The sequence below is a fragment of the Anopheles ziemanni genome, chromosome 2 (assembly GCF_943734765.1).
Source record: "Anopheles ziemanni chromosome 2, idAnoZiCoDA_A2_x.2, whole genome shotgun sequence".
NCBI lineage: Eukaryota > Metazoa > Arthropoda > Insecta > Diptera > Culicidae > Anopheles > Anopheles ziemanni.
Window position 1 is genome coordinate 33,113,540 of NC_080705.1, and position 11,833 is coordinate 33,125,372.

The following is an 11,833-nucleotide window of genomic DNA, read 5'->3' on the forward strand; positions in this document are numbered from 1 at the left end:
CCGAAAGGAAAACTCTCACAACTAAACTGGAAAGAACATCGGAACGATACAAAACGATTTTTGTGAGAATTGCGCCAAAACTAAGAAAGGATAGATACGAAGGTGTTGCCGATACGATGCGTTTGAGTCGCGTGTGCGAACTGATCTGAACGGTAGCCAAGAACTGCCCGTCGTATTTATATCGCAAGGCGCTCACCCTTAAACCATGTTCCCTACCGTGAGTGGAAAGAGAACTAGTATATGTGTTTTGATCGAGAGCGAAAGTGAGAGAGTAAAATAAACCGGTTTAAAACACATGATGGAGGCGCCCAGTCATTGAAAGGATTTTCCACCTTTGAAGCAAGGGCATCACGGGAGGGAAATAGAGGAAGTAGCCAGTCATTGATGGAAGTGGACTTCTGTGAATACGGGAGTACATAGTGCTCTCGGAACACCCCAGACTCTCATAACATCCGTTCAGATAGATGTATTGTTTGGGTGCGTTTCTCGCTCTGTTTTGATCTATAAGTTTTATTCACACTTTTCACAATTCACATCCCTCTTCCCTAACTGATTACACATTCCTGATCTCAACTCGAAAAGAGGCTCTGAATCGAATGTGAATCGAAACTATTTTTAATTTGTTATATTGCCACAAACGTCCTACCAGACTACAACTTTAATCACACACCATCGATCGTTTTATTAATTGTTATAATGCCACTAATAAGAACTAGAAAGAAATAATTAGTTTGTTTTTCATTATTACATAAAACATCTGTTTGTTAGGTGGCTTATTTTTATTGTTACCAACGGAGCTTTAAATAAAGACCATATAGCTGTCAATAATTTTTAGTTCAAGTTTAATGAACTTTATCAAGAATAACCTGGATCTCCTGTACCCTTGCTCTTCTGTGTGACAGTATTGGTGATCTATGTTAAAAGAAGAACTGAAAGAAAATGAAAGAACTCACCACCGGAGAACCAACGGCGGTGACGCGAAATAAAGATTCCCAACAACTGCGAGCCCTCGTGATCCGTACCATCTAGATTGGCCCACTGTATGGAATGTACATCGACAATGAATCGACAGCAATTCAGCAAAAAGGTGGATGGATAAGCAGAATCCTACGAATCTGCAGATTGTCTAAGCTTGCAATCCAGATCACGCCAGGCTCGCAAATCAAAAGATAGTAAACAATTATACTAAAAAGTAACCGTTTACGGATTTGAAAAATCTTCAAAAATAGTGAAGTCAAAGTGTTTCAAGAAGAGCGGTCAAAACGACCGCTAAAAAGCATTCTAGGGATAGTCAAATTGGTTCTCGGAACTAATTGATCAGAAAAATCCGAAATGTTTGTGTTAGATGTAGCTTTGTGGATGTATTTTTTTGTTTACATATTCAGTCCGCTGACCAAAACAAATGACCGCTGTTTTGACTCTAGTGTTAAAATAGAAAGCCAAATACAACGCGTGAATGTGCACGAGACAATGATTAGAATGCGAATGCTAATTCCATAATCTTGTACTCGAGTGGTGCCAAAAATATGCTGGAAATCGCAGGGGCAGCAGCGGGTCATCGGCAGATGATAGAAAAAAGTTGCAAACTCGTGCTGAGAAGAGACAGTATGCTGAAAAAGCAAATATTTCCCCACGTACATACAAGGAAGGGTTCTTTCTCATATTGTGAGCTAAGAAGTGATTTGATTTACGGAAACGCCAAGCACATAAATAAGCATTTAGCAACCTTTGGTGCAATATAAAGTTTGCAATAAAATTACCGTTACAAAGTTTTTGGCTTGAAATTTGCGTAAACCTCACCTTACGGCTGTCATATTACAGAGACGAAATATTTATAATTTATTGAATCAGTCACACAAACAACCTGATAGAACGCTACCAACTTTCTAATAAATCGATTGGGTGCTGTCGGGGTAATATTTGCTGTTTCGTTCTTGTTTGTCAGACAAACGGCTTGGTAAGACTGGCCACTATCGATGCGGGTTACACGTGCACTGGTGGGCCGAGTTTTAGCCGACTCCATCCAAACATGAAGCATGGAGTTCTAATGGAATTAAAAGTAAAAGAAAAAACTCTACTGGGAACCTTGAACCCCTAAAATCGGTGAAACGTTATCAAAACGGTCATGAATGAAGAACCAACGGCTAAGAATCTCACTTGCTACGAACAAAACAATGGGAAAAATGTTATTTACTGTAAAACATGGAGCGGCCATAATTTCCCAAACATAAAATAAAATTCTATAGCAGGTTTTAATAGAAAGCAAATTAGCACCTGTTTTAGAATTTAAAAAGTCATTGCATAAAATGTGCTTCTAATTACTTTAACTTTTTTATTTTCCAACAATATAATTTCAATATTAGGATGATAATGAGATTGAATGATGTAATTTAATATGAACTAATGTTTTCATTTTCAACGGGCTTACTTTATCGATTAATTCTTGAATTGCTTCAATCAACTCAAATCTACTGACTCAAATTCAGTCAAATTCTTTCCAAATTTTCACATCTCCATTTCCCACTGTGACGAACCAGCCAAGCCGTTCTGAATGGCCCTGACCGTAGAGTGGTACTACCAAAATTGGTACAGGCAGTCGTCGCGCGCATTCGAAACCGTGAGCAGTGCCAACATCCCCCAGGAACGATCCTCTCGTGGTTCTCGCAACACTCGCGATCAGCAAGATAGTCAATGCCGTCGTCACCGTCATAGACACTACACCCTTTAGCCCCGACGTACTTCGTTGTATTACCACCCGAACGACGGACCTTCGTACGGACGCCACACCCGCCCTGTAGGGCGCCACCGGCGTGTATTCCGTCACACAAACACACACGCGAGCAACGGCAAGCATACAAATAGAATGGCTCGTAGTGCACCGCTGGTAGTACTTTCAGCTCTGATATTCCTTAATTACTGTTCGAAGCCAGTGATAAGCTGGCCGGCGACCAACCAAGACGTTTCCAACATGTCGCAGCCCGATTACGATCAGTACCTTGGCGAGTATGTGTAAATCGTAGAGCTTAGAAAAGTAGCCGAAGGGGTTTCTAATGTGTTCTTGGGTGGTTTTAAAGGTATCTAAAGCCCGGTGAAAGTTTAGCTCTGCTACTGGATTACGATGGTACTCTGGCCGAGCTTACGACCCATCCGAACCTGACACAGATGAGCGAGGGAATGCGGCAGTCCTTGCGCAACATCAGCAACAGCGGCAAAGCCTTCGTGGCGGTCATCTCCGGGCGCGATGTGGATGGTGTGAAGGAGAAGATCGGCTTGGACAACATTGTTTATTCGGGAAACCACGGGCTGGAGGTGCTTTACCCAAATGGTTCGCGTGAAAACCAAGGCATTCCGAAGGAGGTGGCCGATAATTTCGACAAGATGATTGATCATCTCACTCGGGAGGTAACCGAGGAAACTACGACCGGCAGGATAACAGGTACTCAAATCAAGGTTCGTCCTTCCAGGTCGTGCATCACGGATCGTGGGTGGAGAACAAGCGTGTCTCGATTACGTTCCACTTTCGCGAGGTGGAGCAAAAGTACATCCCGGAAATGGCAGCACGCGCGACGAAGATCATCGAATCGTACGGTTACAGGGCCAATCCGGCCCACGCTTCGGTTGAAGCCAAGCCGCCGATTCAGTGGAACAAGGGATTTGCAGCGGAGTTTATCCTTGGGACGAGCTTCGACAAAAACTGGCGCCAACGGAAGGTGATTTTTGCCGGCGACGACACCACCGACGAGGACGTGATGAAGATGATCAAGGGCACGGGAAGGTCGTTCCGGGTGACGAAAGATAAGGACTTGGTGACGAACGCCGACCATAAAATACCGTCCGTCGATGCGGTTTATCGCCTGTTGAAGTGGATTGAATCTCGAATCTGCGAGTGAACGCCACGCGGAGGACACACACTTGTCGTAATTGGTGGCAAATAAAAGCCTATCGTATTTGTTTGACGATTGTGCGAAAAGGACAGATTGAAGTTGTTTGTAAACAAAACATGCACTTTATCAGCTGTGCGGCAGCAGTGATAACTGCATCTGGTGCATCAAAACAATACGTGTGTTTTACGAAAAAAATTCACACAGCGCGATTTATGTTGGTATTTAATGTTAAAAGTGTTGATTTTGAATAAACTAAATCCAAATATGAAACGAATCGAAAAACAATTAAATTTTAAATGCAATTTTGGTTGAATACGTCATGCATTTTCGAGCAGCCGCGTAGTTGAGTGGTGGGCAAACGGGCTGATGTTGGCGATAACTCCGGAACTAGGTCTTTGTTAAAAGGAACGCATTGAACAAAATAAGTTGATTTAAGACTGTTAATTGAAATTTCCAACCAATTTTTCATTTTCAAGCTTAAAATTTTAATTATGTTTTGAAGTAGTTGGTCACAGATGTTTACCGCAATAAACCATTCTAAATTTGACCTTCAAAAAAATATTTCATATAATTCCAGGCGTATTCAATGTCAGTTTACCCGATTCTCTGTCCGCGAGAGAGATTTTGCGGATTCGCGAGAGAATTATCAATCGTTGTCTCAGAGAGAGACGCTTTCGAGCAGTCGAGTAGTTTGAGTGATGGGCATGTTGACGATAACTCCGGAACTTGGTCTTTATTATCGCACCCATGGGTTCTTGTCAAAATGCCACCTCCAAGTGGTGATCAAAAAGAAAAAAACACGTAAAGTGCTCGCGGCACGTAGTTTGGATGTAAATAATAAAAACAAATTTTCTTCGAATTTAACTATGTCCTCTCCAGAAACGAAGCTAGATGTGAGTATTTCAACGTGGCATGTGTTTTACACTCAAGAGTCTTCTTGTTATACGTGTTTCTTGTTCTTTCGATTACAGCTGTACGATGAGGGTGTCGAATCACCGTCGGAATCCATGCACGGCGAAATGACCGTGTCCGGCACACAGCGGAACACAAACAATCCGGGAGCACCCAATTTCAACACACTCGATGAACCGATAAGGGAAACAATCGTAAGATCTAGCCACGCAATCGCAAACGGAACGAACAGGCACCGGAATTGAATCAACCCGTACTCTTTTCCAGCTGCGTGACGTAAAGGCTGTCGGTGTCAAATTCTACCACGTCCTCATACCGAAGGAGAAAAATACGTTGCTGAAAGAATGGGATCTCTGGGGCCCGCTGGTGCTGTGCACGTTTATGGCCACAATCTTGCAGGGCTCGTCGGCCGACATGTACGACGGTGGGCCGGAGTTTGCACAGGTGTTTGTCATAGTGTGGATAGGTGCAATGATAGTTACACTTAACTCGAAGCTGCTGGGTGGAAATATGTAAGTTCAGCAATCCCCTCTGATGTCCATGTTGAACGGCCTAATGATCATGTTTTTCCATAGATCCTTCTTCCAATCGGTCTGCGTGCTGGGATACTGTTTGACGCCCTGCGCACTCGCGCTGCTGGTGTGCCGGATAATTTTGTTGTCAACGCAAACGACGTTCCTTTTCTTTCTACGATTTCTGGTAGCATCAGCAGGATTCGGTTGGGCAACGTATGGTAAGAGGAAAGGAAATTTAACGGAGTTAATTTTAAACTACTAACACTACCTTACCCGTTGTAGCTTCAATTATTTTTCTCGGTGACAGTCAACCCGCGAACCGGAAAGCACTTGCTGTATATCCGATTTTCCTCTTTTACTTCATCATCTCGTGGCTAGTGATTTCGCACAGTAATGTGTAATGTTCGTAATGTACACCTGTGACAAGCGACATGTCTTCATTTTATCTACACTAATTCGTGAAGCAAAACGATGACTGAACCGTGGAAAGCCCCGCGATCGGAGCGCACGATGTTTGAGAATGTTCATTCTACATTCCAGCGCACTGCGATGATTAAAGCCAAACAAGCTGCAGTTTACATCACGGCCAGTAGTTGCAGTTGGCACTGACAAAAAAAAAAATGAAACGGAACATGATCCACTTAGAATAATCGCTACCGTACTTCTAATGCCACCCCTTTTGTATTATATATGTTTCCACAGATTAGAATAATAAAACGATTATGTCGTACTATGCGAAGTTTGATTGGTTAATCTATTCTTGAATGGATATGTTTTTCTGTGAGTGGTGGCCATGACTACTCCGCGGTACTTCCAAGGGCATTGACATTAAAGCGATTGATCTTGATTCTGATTAAATTTCAGAAAATTCTAAAACTCATTGCCTGGCCAATGTGCATCAGGGAAAATCCAATAGAAGCATCGAAAAGGTAAAGGAAGCAGATAACGACGTTACCACCTACCGAGAGAGTCGATAGTGGAGGTTAAAATTAATAACGTTCGCGTTCGTCGTTATCGTTCCAGGAACGGATTCGTGAACAGCCGCACCAGCCCGAGCCTATTAATCTTTTGTTGTCTTTTCCCCCGTTGGGCGATTCTTGATGCGACATGGCACAGTTACAGGGCGGCATGGTGCATTTATTTTTCTTATCAAACGGCACGAATCATGGACAATAGCATCATAAAATTATTTCAATTTCGGATCGTTTTATTGCGACGCCTTTTCGGGACAAACATTGGCGTCCTGGCGGCCTACATTTTGCTCACGGTTGTGATAAGAGCTTCGTGAAGAAGGAAATAACTGTACCTGTTTGCTTGGTAGCGACTAAGAATTTATTTTTCTTTTCCCTAACCTATTTCCTAACAACACATTCTACGAATATCAGCGATTTTCACAAAACAAATTTTCATTGTTTCATCTTCCATTTTGGCACCGTACTTGGCGTAACAGATCACTAAAACATTTAGTGGTTTCACCGCCGGAAACCACCCGCTTTGCTTTGTGGTGTGTGTTCGTAACACAGAAAAAAAACAAATAACTATGATAAAATAAACGTACAACATATTAAAATTCTACCGGGAAAGAGCAGAGTGACGGGATAAAAGGTTCGACAACGAAGGGCAAAAGGAAAATGATGAAGGGGGAAGTAAGGAAAAGCATTGAAACGGTAGCGTAAGGTTGGATAAAACGATGATCAGCGATGACCGGACCTAGTCGCGCTCGTCCGAACTGCAAACGGGACTGCTGGCACCGCTCGAGTTGGGAACCAGATCGAACGCCATCTGGATCTTTACGCTGTCCTTCTTCTTGCCGCGATAGGTGAGACTATTGGCGCGCGGCTTACGACGCATAAAGTGTCGCTCGACCCACTTGAGCATGGTCAGCACGGAATCGGTCGACGGAAGGCGCCGTTCGGCGGCTGTCTTGATGATCTGGGAGTTGGTAACACGGAACGTTGCTGCCATACCTTTGAGGGCCTGTTTTTTGTTAGTTTGAGGAATAGAAAAATTAAGAAATGTCCATTTGAATACCTCCCACGGTTGGAGACCGTGTCACACCCTCTTACCATCATGGCGTCCTCATCAGTCATATCGTCACCAGCGTAGATGATCTTGATTCGCTCACTCCAGTCAACACCGAAAGCCGTCCGGAGGATGTAGATTGAGGCACGACCCTTGTTCCACTGTACCGGAGGTTTCGCTTCGATGGCGCAGTGTGCTTCGGCCGCCCGAAAACCGAACTGAATGATCAACTTGCGAGCCTTCTCCACCAAGGCGGGACGCAACTCGGCAGGTGTTTCACGATAGTGATACGTCAGGAGGGGTCCCTTATTTTCTACCCATGCTCCGTCACCACAAACCTGAGGGGGAAAACAGGTTACCATGTGAACCTCAAGACACTTCTAATGGTACCAATGTCCGCTTACTTACCGAATCCTGCAGCGACTTCAGCAGCCCACTAACTTTATCCTCGTATTCGATGGGCATGGGATGGACGAATTTACTACCATCTGGGTGAAGAATTTCCAGACCGTGGTTTCCGGCATACGTGATGCCCTCGATGCCAACCATCTGCTTGACGTTCTCCACGTTACGCCCGGAAATGATCGCCACGTACACATCGGAATGATTCGACAGTCGTTGTAGGACGTTCTTGGTTTCCGGGGGAAGTGTGGCCAGGTCTGGGTGGGGAGCAATCGGTGCCAGAGTACCATCGTAATCCAGAAGCAGGGCCAGTTTGTGGTTATATCCGATGTAGCTGTGAAAAGATAGTGATTGTGTCAGTGATCGTGGTCTAGAGAAAAACAACAACAGGGTCATACTTCAATAGGTAATCATCGAAATCATCCACCGAAACCGGCTGCATCGTGGTCGTGCCGATGTCATCCTCCTCCAGCGAACCCATCGCCTTTAGGAACTGTCGCATCCAGCTGTTGACGTCGTTCTGCATCTCGCGCCTTCGCATGCGGGACATTCGAAGCGTCCGTTCGTCCTCGGGCATCGTTAGCGCCCGGTGGATGACTTCCGCAGCAGCATCCAGCTCGTACGGGTTGCAGAGTAGCGCCTCGTGCATGGTTTCACCCGCTCCGGCGAATGGAGACACTATCAGTACACCCGGTGGTTCGTTGATCTGGCAGGCGACAAACTCTTTCGCCACCAGGTTCATGCCGTCGCGCAGTGGCGTCACGAGACACACCGATGCATCCCGGTAGAAGGCGGCCAACTCCTCCTGACCTACGCACCCGTAGATGTACCGGATCGGTGACCAGTTGGCCGTGGTGAAACGCCCATTGATACGGCCCACCAGCTGATCCATTTCTTCCTTCAGTTCCTGGTATTCTTTCACATCCGTGCGGGACGGGACGGATATCTGCAGCAGACTTACGTTCTCCCGATGTTCGGGATGCTTCTCCAGCAGTACCTCGAACGCCTTAAGCCGATGCACCAAACCCTTCGTGTAGTCCAGCCGGTCCACACCGAGAATGATCTTCTGGTTGGTATTGATCACTTTACGAGCCGTCCGGGCAAGCTCGACGAACCGCTCGAACGGAATGCCGATCGGAAGCGGGCGCACCCGCACCGATCGGCCACCGTGTTCGACGAGCAGATTCTTACGGTCCACACGGCACCCGAGGTTACGCTGGCAGCAGTCGACAAAGTTTAGACAGTAGTCGCGAATGTGAAATCCGATCATGTCGCACGCCAGCACTCCCTGTAAGATTTCATCCGACCAGGGATAGAGCCGGAATATGTCCCACGGCGGGAACGGAATGTGCAGGAAGAACGCCATCTGGTACGGCAGGTTACGCTCATCGGCCGCCTCACGGATCCAGTTAGCCGCCAGCATCAGATGGTAGTCGTGGATCCAGATGATCGGCACACCCTGGTGCGTGTTCTGCTGCAGGCATCGCTCGAGCGCCTCGATCGTGCGGGCGGCGAACTCTTTGTTCACCGTGTAGTACGACTGCCAGTGGTCAGCACAGAACGTGGCCCGACCCGGCATCGAGTGGAACAGTGGCCAGAACGTACCATTACAGCAGCCGTTGTAGTAGCTGTCGAACAGCTTCGGTTCCACGTTCACCGAGACGACTTGCTCCGAGAGCAAACCGGCGGTCGGCGTGACATCGGTCGGATCCGACTCCGGAATCAGTTCGTTCTCATCGTCGAGCGTGATGCCGGACCAACCGACCCACAGTCCTTTGCCCTTGATCACGACCGGGGCCACCGCTGTGACTAGCCCGCCGGCACTGAAACGAAATCAACCATTCATTTAGATTACGTAGATAGTCCGTGCAGCGCACGCGCACTCAATCGCTATCATCCTCCCGGTGGATGGACTATCTGTCTCATCTAACCTAGCTAAACGCGCCTAGTAGCCGTAGATAAGTGTAACTGCAAACAGGAAACCCGACGCGTGGAGCACGCCATCAATGTCATTCGGTATCGTCGTGCAAGGAAGGAGCCATAAAACGGTTCTCGAAGACATTTTACAAACGGCACGAAAGCAATTTTCTTACGGATTACGGTCGCTGCTGATAAGAAGATGATGATAGTTTACACACACCCGCGCATACACACACATAATCCACCATGTGGCGCGTCGATGCGTTCGATGGAGCGTCGTCATACAAGTTTTTCCGGCAGGCCACCAGTGGACCGCAAAAATCCGGTCCGATCACGTGAAGACGGACTGTCTGAAAAATGGTTTCCGATCGCCCGCGAGATGCAAGCTGATATGCTATGCAAGGTAACGACCTCCATAGATTGTCTTCCGCTTCTCGTCTCTTAACACGTGGAGTGAGGTTAGTAGTTAACGTTACCAGGACAGACTCGCGCCTTTTCATAAAGATTACGGTAGATATCGTTTTGCTGGCGAAGAAATGGTAAGGGGGGGAAGTACGACCGCGTGGAACTAAACGTGTCCTCCGATAAGTGGTTGGGAGAATACCCCATCAGAGGGTCGCAGTCGGAGTTTTGAGTAGGATAAAGGTTGCGTATGACAACAGTCTAATCGCAACGGCAGAAAGTGGCTTTAATTGTATTACTGTCTCAATCAATCGGCCAATAAAACGATAAGACAATGTGTGCGGTGCATGGTTATCTTATCGGGTGGTTAAGCGGGTAAGATTAACAGCACAATCAATCTAACTGTCAAATCGAATCGATAGGGATTCTCAAAGTTAAAGAAAGGTGTGGAAAATTAAACCATAATTAGCAGGGGCGTGCCCTTTAATGCTTTTCAAATGGGAAACAGCCCCCTGTTCGGAAGATGTTGGTCAAATTTCGTCCCACGAAGGATCGCGAAGTATCAAACACTGAGCCCACGGAAACGCACAAAATATCAGTGCCGATCCTCTGAGCCCTGTTTGTGTTGTTTTGTTTTTCTGTTGATGTTTTTGTTGAAATTCTTGCCAGCTTCCTTCACCGATCGTCCCGTGTCGTCAGCAGTTAAAGGTCAGCCAACATTGACACACTTTTGATTAACACACCGCGGGAAAGAGTAGGAGAGCAGCAGGGTAAAAGAGAAGCTGTGGAAAAATACTTGAAATAATTGGAGTAAACAAAAAGAACACAAAACAAATGTACTTTGAGGTCATTTACGTAAGTAAGACCCAAGTGGGAGCTAATCGTGCCCGGTGGATTGTGCTAAGATGAGGACGAAGAAGTGGCCATTGTGTGTCATAGACGCTAGACATAAAATAAAAACTCCTAAAATTGTTACTTCAGTACACTTAGCTACCCATTAGAGACGACGGTAATGCGAAGGACTTATCAGAATATTCCATTCCCTAATCAGTTCCCTTTCCTATTGACGTTCACTGTCTGGCGGATAGCGATGACGTTAGCGACCATGGTATATTAAAATCTGACCTGTCTGCTCATCGGATGATTCTCGATTCGCGTCACAATTCTTACCTTGCGTGACGGCTCAACTTGCCCGTCTTGGAATCCCGCTTTAGCACAAATGGCAACCTGTTGGATACCACGATCAGACTGCCCTTGCTATGCGCCTCCTGCGGGCTGGTGATGGTGATCTCACAGTTGGCCGACATCGTGTGGATGATGGTATACAGCCGGGGACGGACACTAAGGGCTCAATCGATCGAATTCACCACATACACGCACACACTGTGCCTTAAGATTTATCTTTTTGTTTTTTTTTCTGCAGGTTCACTACAATGTCCCTTTTCTCTGCCTCTCTTTTCGTAAAGAGTAGAGTATTATTAACAGCGTTCGTTGACGGTTGAATTTTGGGTTCCTTTTGGGATTTTATTGCTTTCTCTGTTTGGTTGTGATTCCAGACTCGATCGACCTCGCATGCAGGATACTCGACATAAAAGACATAAAACGTTCACACACGCACACACACTAAACAGCCACGAAACGGGCCCATAACCGAGTAGACCGTCCTTCTGGTGCTTCCTGGCGCGCTGGGAGCTGCGGCAACACTGTGTCGTCGGCCCGGTTCGCTGCTGAACGCTAATTCACGGTCGCTATCGACTGAAGAGGAGGAGGAGATTG

General features: G+C 46.3%; 3 protein-coding genes across 3 annotated transcripts; 2 read left to right on the plus strand and 1 right to left on the minus strand.

Moving 5' to 3' along the window:
* The first annotated feature begins 2,863 nt into the window (after window positions 1-2,863).
* LOC131294960 (uncharacterized) lies at window positions 2,864-4,036 on the plus strand. Its single transcript, XM_058323014.1, has 3 exons — window positions 2,864-3,003; window positions 3,075-3,402; window positions 3,465-4,036. Exons 1-3 carry the CDS (start codon window positions 2,864-2,866, stop codon window positions 3,888-3,890), a joined length of 894 nt encoding a protein of 297 aa, XP_058178997.1. The 3' UTR covers window positions 3,891-4,036.
* Window positions 4,037-4,681: 645 nt separating this feature from the next.
* LOC131294949 (protein YIPF6) lies at window positions 4,682-6,064 on the plus strand. The gene is made up of 5 exons (XM_058323003.1): window positions 4,682-4,777; window positions 4,856-4,990; window positions 5,064-5,308; window positions 5,372-5,529; window positions 5,594-6,064. Exons 1-5 carry the CDS (start codon window positions 4,751-4,753, stop codon window positions 5,710-5,712), a joined length of 684 nt encoding a protein of 227 aa, XP_058178986.1. The 5' UTR covers window positions 4,682-4,750; the 3' UTR covers window positions 5,713-6,064.
* Window positions 6,065-6,626: 562 nt separating this feature from the next.
* On the minus strand, window positions 6,627-11,833 carry LOC131287999 (uncharacterized). The gene is made up of 5 exons (XM_058317098.1): window positions 11,228-11,833; window positions 8,134-9,558; window positions 7,742-8,069; window positions 7,378-7,671; window positions 6,627-7,288 (listed from the first exon to the last, which is right to left on the minus strand). The coding sequence occupies exons 1-5, from the start codon at window positions 11,362-11,364 to the stop codon at window positions 7,022-7,024; spliced, it is 2,451 nt and encodes an 816-aa protein (XP_058173081.1). The 5' UTR covers window positions 11,365-11,833; the 3' UTR covers window positions 6,627-7,021.

Excerpts from the sequence above, each read along its gene's own strand:
- LOC131294949 (XM_058323003.1), top strand. The coding sequence starts at position 4,751 with ATGTCCTCTCCAGAAACGAAGCTAGAT. Across the intron at positions 5,309-5,371 it reads AAGCTGCTGGGTGGAAATAT|ATCCTTCTTCCAATCGGTCT; the intron begins GTAAGTTCAGCA and ends GTTTTTCCATAG. Across the intron at positions 5,530-5,593 it reads ATTCGGTTGGGCAACGTATG|CTTCAATTATTTTTCTCGGT; the intron begins GTAAGAGGAAAG and ends TACCCGTTGTAG.
- LOC131294960 (XM_058323014.1), top strand. The coding sequence starts at position 2,864 with ATGGCTCGTAGTGCACCGCTGGTAGTACTTTCAGCTCTGATATTCCTT. Across the intron at positions 3,004-3,074 it reads TACGATCAGTACCTTGGCGA|GTATCTAAAGCCCGGTGAAA; the intron begins GTATGTGTAAAT and ends GTGGTTTTAAAG. Across the intron at positions 3,403-3,464 it reads TTGATCATCTCACTCGGGAG|GTCGTGCATCACGGATCGTG; the intron begins GTAACCGAGGAA and ends TCGTCCTTCCAG.
- LOC131287999 (XM_058317098.1), bottom strand. The coding sequence starts at position 11,364 with ATGTCGGCCAACTGTGAGATCACCATCACCAGCCCGCAGGAGGCGCAT. Across the intron at positions 7,672-7,741 it reads TGAAGTCGCTGCAGGATTCG|GTTTGTGGTGACGGAGCATG; the intron begins GTAAGTAAGCGG and ends TTTCCCCCTCAG. Across the intron at positions 7,289-7,377 it reads CTGATGAGGACGCCATGATG|GCCCTCAAAGGTATGGCAGC; the intron begins GTAAGAGGGTGT and ends AACAAAAAACAG.